The sequence below is a fragment of the Eleutherodactylus coqui genome, chromosome 9 (genome assembly GCF_035609145.1).
Source record: "Eleutherodactylus coqui strain aEleCoq1 chromosome 9, aEleCoq1.hap1, whole genome shotgun sequence".
NCBI lineage: Eukaryota > Metazoa > Chordata > Amphibia > Anura > Eleutherodactylidae > Eleutherodactylus > Eleutherodactylus coqui.
Genome location: NC_089845.1, coordinates 75,396,019 through 75,407,283, shown reverse-complemented (window position 1 = coordinate 75,407,283; position 11,265 = coordinate 75,396,019). Strand labels below are relative to the sequence as shown.

General features: G+C 43.6%; 1 protein-coding gene across 1 annotated transcript in view; it reads left to right on the top strand.

Moving 5' to 3' along the window:
• TWSG1 (twisted gastrulation BMP signaling modulator 1) overlaps nt 1-10,864 on the top strand; it is a 34,522-nt gene extending 23,658 nt beyond the window's left edge. The window contains exon 5 of the mRNA XM_066579553.1: nt 9,865-10,864. Within this exon, the coding sequence (XP_066435650.1) occupies nt 9,865-10,046 (182 nt within the window). The 3' untranslated portion in view covers nt 10,047-10,864. The remainder of the gene's footprint in view (nt 1-9,864) is intronic.
• Nucleotides 10,865-11,265: the final 401 nt, after the last annotated feature.

The following is an 11,265-nucleotide window of genomic DNA, read 5'->3' as shown; positions in this document are numbered from 1 at the left end:
GGATCTTGGGACCCCACCTATCAGTAAGTTAACCCCTATCCTGTGGACAGAGGTTGACTTGTGATTCTAATACAATCTCTGTAATACCATTTAGCAATTATTAAAATCCTGTTAAATACTGGTGTTTTTTTTTTTTTGGTATGTGTAAGAGGGTTCATGAGAACCTCCTTAAGGATACATTTATAATGTATGCTGATTAGAGATGAGCAAGCATACTCAGTACGGCGATATACTCGAAAGAGCATCGCCTTTTTCGAGTACCTGCTGGCTCGTCCCTGAAAATTCGGGGGGCAGCGGGGGTGAGCGGGGGGTTGCAGAGGGGATCGGGAGGGGGAGAGAGAGGGATCTCTCTTACTTTCCCCCCCATGCCCCCCCCCCCAGCAGGTACTCGGAAAAAGCGATGCTCTCTCTCTCAAGTATATCGCCTTACCAAGTATTCTCGCTCATCTCTAATGCTGATGATTTAGATGATCAAAAATGGTCCCTGCATGTATGCTGCCTGTATCCATCCCTGGCTGCATTGGCTGCACATTCTCACAATTTTTGTCCTATTTCAGAGGGAACAGCAGCTCTGGAGCACAACTGCTACTCTGATAAGTGAAATACTTTACAAAGCACATTAATGAATGCACATGGAATGTTAGTATTTGGTCACAGATTATGTTAATACATAAAGTTAATACAATTTAAAGAATGTGATGTCATCGAAAACCCCACAAACTGCTGAAAAGGCTGGATAGGTGAAGACGCTGATTCAGAACATGCAATTATTGTCTGGGTACTCGTTGCATTCCTCTGCTGTAATCCTACAATCTCTCAGTGCGATGTAACACTTAAAAGCCCTCTGTATTATACGGCAGTATGTAGTCATCCTGGGTATGCAGAAAGCGTACAGCGGATGGACAGTCTGCAAGCTTATTGGGGGTCAATGTCAGCAAGTGTCAAGGTAAAAATGGACATTCCTAATATGCATCCTTTCACCCATCCAAATGTTAAAGTGGTTTTGGCATCTCAAGCCCATATCATTTTAATAAGCTTAGTCCAGCCGACGATAGACGAAGAAAAAAGATTTGGGCTAAACTTTTTCTGTTTTTTTTTTTCTGCCTGAACTTTCATAAAAGAGGAGACTGATTCAGTTGCTCATAATCTTTCATAGTTACCGCACAATATGTGATAACTGAGGAGCACTTTAGGGGGTGAAGGAAATCAACCATACTAGCTGGCCCTCCATCAACCGGGAGGAGCTCAGACTTATCCCAATTAATGGAGAGTCCAGAATACTGACCAAACAGTGATGGTTGACATAAGCTTCTGCAGTGAAATCCCGCTATTGCCTAAATAGAAGCAACATCTCATCTGCATAAAGGGATATTTTGTCCTCTTTTCCCCCGTGTCAGTATCTCACAATACCGAAGTATGTTCTGATACAAGCTGCCAGGGAATCTATGGCAATCCCAAAGAGCCATATGCCCCAGCCTAATGAGACCGCCTCAGAGCACTATATACTTGCACTCTAGAGCAACCGAATCGATAAACGAGGAGACCAAACTCATTTTGACCAACAGCACCCATTGGAAACTCCCATTCTATACTGTTAAAGACCTTGGCCGTGTCCAGTGAGCATACTACTCTATGGCCTTCATTATCCACTGATGATTGCAGGTTAAGGTATAGTCCTCTTAAAGGGGTTGTCCCGCGCCGAAACGTTTTTTGGTTTTTTTTTCAATAAGCCCCCCGTTCGGCGCGAGACAAACCCAATGCATGTGTTAAAAAAAACAAACCGTTTAGTACTTACCCGAATCCCCGCGCTGCGGCGACTTCTTCCTTACCTTAGCAAGATGGCCGCCGGGATCTTCACCCACGATGCACCGCGGGTCTTCTCCCATGGTGCACCGTGGGCTCTGTGCGGTCCATTGCCGATTCCAGCCTCCTGATTGGCTGGAATCAGCACACGTGACGGGGCGGAGCTACGAGGACCAGCTCTCCGGCACGAGCGGCCCCATTCACCAGGGAGAAGACCGGACTGCGCAAGCGCGTCTAATCGGGCGATTAGACGCTGAAATTAGACGGCACCATGGAGACGAGGACGCTAGCAACGGAACAGGTAAGTGAATAACTTCTGTATGGCTCATAATTAATGCACAATGTACATTACAAAGTGCATTAATATGGCCATACAGAAGTGTATAACCCCACTTTCTTTCGCGGGACAACCCCTTTAAGTTAATTGCCATGGACGTGTCATCATAAACCCGGACTGATCGGAATGAATAATGGACATAATAACCAGAGACAGACTAGTGGCCAAAGCCTTTGACAGAATCTTAATATCAACTGGAAGCAACAAAATTGGCCTATAGGAGTCTGGCAGTAACTGGTCCTTTCCTGGTTTGGGTATGATCACTAATATAACCTTTCGCAGAATCGGGCAGGTCTCTCTTCAGGGCCTCTCGAAAAACTTGTAGGAGTTTGGGTAACCCAAGATCTCCAATTGTTTTATATAATTCACCTGGCAGGCCGTGCGCTTTCAGTGCCTTCCCGGAGGAAGCTGGCCATAGGCGTTAAGCTTTTATCTTAGCAGAAAGTCACAGACATAAATTTTCATAGAAACAAGGCTGCAGAGCACTTCTTGCTGTGCAGCTCCCGCTCGTCTCAAACGCTGCTCATGATGATCTAACCACTGCACAGCATCTTTCAGCATTTCAAAAATAGGGCACTGCTCCATTCATCACCACTCGTAACTTTACAGGATCTCCAACTGTCGTATGTAATGCTTTACCCTGCTGACGCCTTTTAACATCTTGAATTTGGAATCTCAGCTGAAAAATCTGGGAAAAAAGGGCAATTTTATTTCAATCAAAAGTAATCTCTAGCATCTCTCGTGTTTTCCAGAGGGTGATATCCCAATCTTTGTAATGCAGCAATTTAGCAAGAACTGGCTTAGGAGGTGCCACAGCACGAAGTGGATGGATTGGGACCCTATGTGCCCATTCTCTGAAAATAGAGGTGTTAGAGTTTCTGTCCCAAAGACTAACTTAGGCCGCCTGCAGACGAGCGGGTCGGATCCGGCGGCGAGAATTCTCGCCGCGGGACCCGACCAGAGCGCCTGCAGAGACGAGCACGTACTCACCCGCGCCTGGCGGCCCCAGCTCTTTTATGTGCCGGCTGCTGTGCAGCCGGCGCATGCGCAGACCGTAGCCGGCGGCCGGGTGAGTGCGAGCCCCGCACAAAAAGGCCGCCTGCACACGGGCGGAAATCTCGCAGCGGTATTTCCCACGGGATTTCCGCCGCTGAAAGTCTGCATAGGAGTGCATTACAATACGCACTCCTATGCAGATGGCCGCGCGAAATCTCACGCAGCAAACAAACCGCGCCTGGGGCCGCCAGGCGCGGGTGAGTACGCGCTCGTCACTGCAGGCTTGAATTCTCGCCGCCGGATCCGACCCGCTCATCTGCAGGCGGCCAAATAGGACATGCCGCGGTTTGTTTGCCGCGCGAGATTTCGCGCGGCCAAACCGCGGCCGTCTGCATAGGAGTGCGTGTTGTAATGCACTCCTATGCAGACTTTCAGCGGCGGAAATCCCGCAGGGAATACCGCCGCGGGATTTCCGCCCGTGTGCAGGCGGCCATAAGCTAATTTTCAAAATACTCAGAAGGTTTAGAAGTCGCCACTTATTTGGGAACACTCACCAGTTGCACATTAAAAGCCCATTTAGACCCAAAGGTTCTTGCTTAAAAATCGCTCAAAGACGTCTTGACACTTGGAGAACACAGCCAGAGTATGAAGAAGACAGCGCTCCAGACTGTTTAGAAGTGGCCACGAGTTGACCACCGCAGCCAATCAATCAGTGGCCACGTGATATACCAATAGCATTAGGAAGGTGCAATGTATTCTGCAGGCTACTGTGCACTAATGATGACCACAAATGCTCCGTATAAAGCAGACTGCATCCCCCTGATCGCCATGTCAATGGTGACATTACGAGTCCTGGGTCACTGGCACAAGCTGAAAACCTCATCACTTCCACAGAAACTGCAGTGCCCCAGCACCACGTAACCCAACCCAAGAAAAGGGAGAGTTCAGACACATGTAATAGGTTGCTGATGTAGCAATGTAGGACAGGGAGCTGATAAGTCGGAAGACCCATATTTAATAAACTGTTTAGTTTATTAGACACTTTATTATTTGGAAACAATCCTGGCCAGATAAACATATATTTTGATACTTTGGATGGTTTAATCATAAATAATAGAGCATAGATGTAGATGTTACACAGACCTATAGTGCACAGACCTATCATGCATATTCAGAAGGGCTAAGTGAGAATGTAAGGCTGAACTGCTAAGATGATGAACTTCAAGGGCTGAGGTTGTCTCAAATCCTTGCCTTGTACATCTCCAAGACATTACTGCATCATAGGTATGCTAAGGCCGCACAATGCAGCTGGTGTAATGATATGAAGACCCGGTGCAGAGTGCATACATGTGTAGGTAGGATAAAATTTAACCAAAAAAGAAAAAAAATATGTATAACCCCAATGAAGTTAATAGCGCAGAGGCCCAGTGTGTCTAGCTCCAGGAGGTTCTTCTATTTAATGGTAACCATGTTTCTGTGTTACATTATTTCACAGCAAGATACATAGAATCTAATTTCTAGTATAAAGGAAGTCGAGAAGCAGATGTGTCATATTAAAGTAATTTATTGGAAATGCTGCCTTTTGATCCCTGTTAAAGGAACAAATAAAAATCCCGAGGACAGGAAGAATAGGAATATGTGTTTACACTATGCTCATGACCATAAAGACTGAAACCTCAGCAAGTCATATGTGAACTCTGACCTCTCCAACAGGGTGGCTAAATACTATGAGAGAGCTCGCCTGAGTAAAATGCACCAGAATGCTCTCCAATTGCACCAAAAACCCGGTGTACATGCTGTGTGCCAAATCTATTATGTGTTTGAACACTTTTTTTGCTCACTGAACAGTTTTGGAAAATGCATTAAAAAAATTGAGATGTAACTAAGTGGACACTTAAAATGCATCAGATTTATTAATGAAGTGCACCACTCTTTTGGTACAAAAATACCGCTGCTATGCCACCTCTCGGCTGGCTTGCTTAAGGAACAGAAGAGTGTTTTAAGGAATATTTACCTCGCATGTCATATGACTATCTCCCCAGGGTCTGTTATGTCTCGATCAGCGAAGACTGGTTTCAGACAGAACCCTGAAGAGGACCATAGGCTGCCATTAGTCAAACGAAGACCTTATTGCTCTCTGTTTCTGGAATTCATGCTTGTTCGATCACTTTATTCTGGTGGCAGCCGAACAGTCTCTTAATGGGGTGCTGGCAGTGGCTAATTCCCATTTCTTGATTGCAATAAACATCATGCTCATCTGGTCCAAGCTTGTGTGTTTATGGGGTTGTCAATGTCAGTTTTGCAAGTACGGCCAGGCTCCAGTTTTAAGTTCAGAGGATATTGATTAGGAGTTCGTTCACTATGTACCATGTGGTCTCTGTGGAACCTTTTCACTGCTTCTTGTACCACTCCTGATGTCTTCTATCTGTTCCGTAGATTTCCATTGCCACTTTTTTTCTAATTACTTGAGTGCTATTATTTTCTGGTTATTATACTTTTTGCTTCGTTGGATAATTCGTTATGGTCTACTAATGTCATTTGCATCGTAATTCTGGGATTCTATTTCTTTGTGCATTGTATTATGCTTTTGCCTACATCTTATTGAGTTAATTTTCAACTTGACATCTGGTTCCACTATGAGTTCTGGATTTGCATATTCCTTATACACTGTCAGCAAGATAGTGTAAAGCTCAGTATATTAAAAGAACCTCAACAAAGATACATAATAAAAAAAATTATGCCCAGACTACTCCACCCTGATACGTTCAACATTTGTGATTAATATCCATTTAATATAAAGAAATTGGATTATTAGTCCCGATTTGGAATCAAATGCTCCAAACTCGGTGATATTCAACATGACTTGAGATCCGTTGGCGTAAACCTGGTATGAAAAGCTTAAAGTTTGTAATACGAGGGGCTGCCGATAAGTCTTTGGCTTTACCCAGAAAGAAACGAGATATGAAGATGAAACTTTACATTTATTCCACATACTCTCCACTGATGTCAACACACTTACATCTGTATTCCAAGTTCTGTAAGCCCTGCAAAAAGAAGGATTTCAGTTGTGCCTCAAACCAGTCATCCGTAGCAGCCATGGCATCAGAAATGGTGTGCAATTTGGTGCCCCTGAGGTGTTTCTTCAGGTTTGGAAACAGATGATAGTTGGAGGGAGCCAGATCTGGTGAATAAGGTGGGTGGTCAACCAGCTGGAAGCCTAGCTCCACCAGTTTTGCCGTGGTCGCTTGTGCAGTGTGAGCGGAGGCATTGTATTGCAAGAACAAGATTCCTTTGGACAGCTTGCCGTGCCTTTTGGCCTTCAGAACTGTCTTCAATTGGTCCAAAAGTTCAATGTAATACCTTGCATTGATGGTGGAACCATTGTGAAGGTAGTCCACTAGCAGCACGCCCTCCTTATCCCAGAACACAGATGCCATCACCTAAGTGGCTGATTTTTGCACCCTGAACCTCTTTGGGCGAGGAGAACCACTGTGCCTCCACTCTTTTGACTGATCCTTGGTTTCAGGGTCATACAAATAAATCCAGGTCTCATCCATAGTGACCAGTCGATCCAGGAAATTCTTATCAGTCCGGAAATGCTGACAAATGGACCAGGAAGTTTTCACTCGCATGCTTTTCTGATCTGCTGTCAAACATTTGGGAACCCACTTTGCAGATAGCTTCTTCATGTTCAAATGTTCATGGATAATGACACAAACACGTTCACGAGAAATCCCCATGATGTCTGCTATTCCTTTAGCTGAAATTCGCCGATTCTCCAGTATGAGGTTGTGCACAGCATCAACGATCTCCGGAACAACAACCTCTCTCAGTCGTCCAGGGCGTTCCTCATCATTGGCGCTAAAGTGACCCGTTTTAAATTTGGCAACTCAGTTTTTAACTGTAGAATATGAAGGGCATTGATTCCCCAATATCTGTGACATATCACCATGAATATCCTTCGCAGACTTTCCTTGCACAAACAAGAATTTTATCACTCCTCTGCTCTCATTTGCTGTGAATATCGCCTTAAACTCCGCCATTTTGTTTTCCCGCGTGCCTAGATCACTGTTGCCATAAGCTACAAACACAATTTTAAAAACATATATTAGACACATAAGGCTTTCATGTGATGTAACATTCGTTACCATAGAAACAAAAAAAACCGCAAAGTCAAAGACTTATCAGCTCCCCCTCGTATATAGCTGGTGTCTTACAAAACACACAACAATGCTTTTTCTTTTTTTACCAATTTGAAGCAATAAATGAGTCTATTATTTTTCTTGAAAAATCATTGTGTATTCACCTACAAGCTAATTAAACTTGTATCTCAAAGGATCCCATAATTTGGATATATGCTATTTGGGTAACCACAGTTAATAAAGGGAAAGGGGTCAACTGTTCAGGACATGTTAGCGTTACTAGGTCTGGAGGACCCATTACAGCATATATTCTGATAGCCCAATGGAAATTATGTAATGCTTTATTCCCATTATAGTGGTGGTAGTGTAGGAAAACTAAGCACTTGATCTTGGTTTCCTCCATGGATTACAGTGGATTTTTGGTTCCAACAACCAACACCCTATGATCATCTTTTGGGGGATAGTTCTAATACAAAGGCATTATCCAAAGAGAAAAGCCCCTTTTAATGTTACAAAAGTATGAATGATACCTTTTCATACTTGATTGGCATATTTCAAGAGGTTTATGGTCTTCTTCTAGGAGCTTTTTGAGACGACTACTTCTGATGAGCATGTAGAACTCCAACACTGTGCGTTTAAGACCATCCACGAAGAGAAGCCAATCTAGCCTGTAACAACAACTTTGTTTTGTTGAATGTTCAGGATTGTTAAATCATTCTTATTATAAACTATGAAGCAGTGTTTTTCTTGAGAACCTGCTGTTTACTCTATGACTAATGGTCAGTATGTTCTATTTATTTTCTCCTTTTACCAAAGTTGACCTCCTTGAGCTTGGCAGCACAGATGTGTTTGTTTTCAGGACGTCCTAATATAACCTGGAATCTAAATCTGATCTGGGACTCTGGAGGTGATGTAGTTGCAGGGTAAACATCCCAAAAGTGTCGGAAGAGAACTTCCTGAAAAACGGGTGGCAAAGATGGAAAACCAAACATGTTCTGGTTCTAGAAACTGTTACAAGCGTATATCTGTACATCCACTATTTTGTCTTATTATGTAAATAAACTTGCACATAAGTCGAGCACATTGAATTTGTGTTAGCCACCCACAGTATTTAGGGTTTGCCAAGTATCTCTCCTTGACGATGGTCATATTTTCCAGCAGTAAAGTCACTATTATATTTAATTACTGTGGGATTTTGGTTTTTGTTCTGTTTTGCTGCCAAGTCACCTCACGCCCTATTTTTCATATGAATGTAGTTTGCAGAGAATATGCTGCTTTTATTTAGCATAAATGATTGAAACTTTGTGTCCAGCTGCAGGAAGAATCTTTGGTGGTACCAAATGTTGGTATGTTGTAAATCTGGGGTGTTAAGACTTTTGGAGTTTTTAGTTGAACATGAGGGCACTACAGTATATGAAAATTTTATAGAGCTTTCCATATGTATCTGACACCTCGTGAATCCCAACACTGCCAGACAACTGAAGGATATGGCAGAGAGCTACAGTTTTGGAAGCATTCTAAATTCAGCCTTTCTGCTTGACTATATATTATGTTAAATTAACATTTATAAAAAGGATGGGGTGGAAGTGGGCTTAGGGTTAAAAATGGTGGCTTGAGTGTTTGCATTTATTGGGCCCTCAATGGGGTCCGTCGCTCAGGACCCCGACCAATTAGCTGACCGGACACATGCAATCGGCACCGCTAATACACACAGGTCGGAGGAGAAGCAGCAGAAGTCTCAGCGCTGACCCCTGTGTAGTGGCTGGTGCTTGTAACTGCAGGCAGGGGTTTCATTGAAATCAACGCAAGCTATGCCTGCAGTTACAAGCACTGGCCACCAAACAGAAGTTGGAGCGGAGACTTCTGCGGATTCCTCTCCGACCTCTGTGTATTTGCGGCGCTAACAGCATGCGCCCGCTCAGCTGAACGGTCGGGGTCCTGAGAGACAGACCCCAGCCAATCAACTATTGATGACCTATCCTGAAGATAGGTCCTCAATAGTATTCTGAGGGGCGTAGCAAAAGGCTCATGGGTCCCGATGCAAAAGTTTATCTTGTGGGGGGTAAGGCGGGGGCGCAAACTTCTCTTAACCCCTTAACGCAGAGTCGTAACTTGAAGCTCTTGGGTCCTAATGCAAAACCTGTAACAGGGCCCCCAACTATAATGCTTTATTCACAGTACTGGGCTCCCTATTTGGAGAAGAAGGATTTATGGGCTCCCAAGGCGCTTGGGCCCGAGTGCAACTGCATCCCCTGCATCCCCTATAGTTATGCCACTGGTATTCTCCCTGGAAAACCCCTTTAAAGGGCTGGAGTGTTGGCTTACGCCTCTGTATAGTCTAGTTGGTAACCAAGCTAAATAAGGAATGCTTTGCATGGCTCCAGCCCTCGGGGCCCTTTTAAATTGACCGATCCTCGTTAATCGCTAGATCATGCGAAACTGAACGGAGTGTAAAAGGGTCCTTTACTCTTTTATTCACATGGTGTCAATTACTATTACAGTCAAATGACTTCTGTTTTAATGAAAAAGTTTCACCCACAAACCTGTTGATTTATTGCATTAATAAGTCTTGTATTTCTCTTGCAGAGCACATGTGCACGGTGGTATACTTCGACGACTGCATGTCTATCCATCAGTGTAAAGTTTCCTGTGAATCTATGGGTGCATCGAAATACCGGTGGTTTCACAACGCATGTTGTGAGTGTGTTGGTCCAGAATGCATTGATTATGGCAGCAAAACGGTGAAATGTATGAACTGCATGTTCTGAGGCCGTTGTCCCCAGGATGTTTATGGCTCCCTGTACAGAACTCCATCCCCGCCACGAAGATATAGGATGTGTATTGAACAAAAGTAGTACATGGCGCTGTCTGCGTAAGCAGTGAAGATGGTACAGATGATGATGTGCTATGTAGGAGGAAGCATCCAATATTTGGTAACCACATTGTATTTTCTTGTTTTTATACTCTAAATTTCTGTAAATGTTTTAGTTTGCTGTGTACCATTTCAGATTCCTGGTCTGTATTTTTTTATAAACCATGTAAAATTACATTTTTATTATATAGTTTACAATATCCTCGTCATTTTAAAATGTCTTTACATTTGGGAAGTTTTAACGTTTTTGTAAAAAAAAAAAACAGTTTTCCGGTACCCCGGATATTATGATTTTCCTGTCTTAAATTGATGTGTTCCATACATTTCATTACAAACTGTAAACACAAAGGCATTGTTTACCGGAAAAGTATGTAATATGTATATATGGTCAATACTTCAAAATGTTCCATAAATCAATTTTGCTTAGTTTTGTATCTTCTGTTTTTGTCTTTTATGATGGGTGAAGATGGGTCTAATTAGGTAAATTGAATAACAGCATGATAGTATAAAGGAGCTTAAAACAAATTGGGAATTATTTTCATTCTGATTTCGGTTCTTGAGATTAAAGGGGTTTTCCTATGACTAAAATTGCTTCACAATCACTCTGCCCTTCCTGGTTACTACTGATCAGGACATGTGACTGCTCCAGCCAATCGCTGGCCTCAGCAGTGACCTTCTATAGCCAGTGATTGGCTGAAGCAGTCACATGTCCTGGTCAGTAACAACCAAGAAGGACAGAGTAGCTGTGAAACAATTTTTAAGTCATAGGAAACCTCTTTAACTTCCAGTGTCTGCCTCATCACCCATAAATTTCTGACTGTTTCTCGATGTTAAGGAGCTTGTGTGAATCATACACTTTAAGGCTGGGTTCACACAGGACGGATTTGCCCTGGAATTTTGCTGCGGCAAGTCTGCCTGCCGCCGCTAATCCGGGTATTAGCCAACCATGTGGACTAGATTTGTCAAACATCTCGTCCACACGGGACGGCCAATCCGACGCGGCAAAGCTGGCACTGCTGCGCGAATTCCCTGGCCACAGCATGGTTGCGGTCGCACTCTTCTATGGAGGAGCCGGCAACAAAAGAAAAGCATGTGGCCAAGCCGCTCCAAAACCC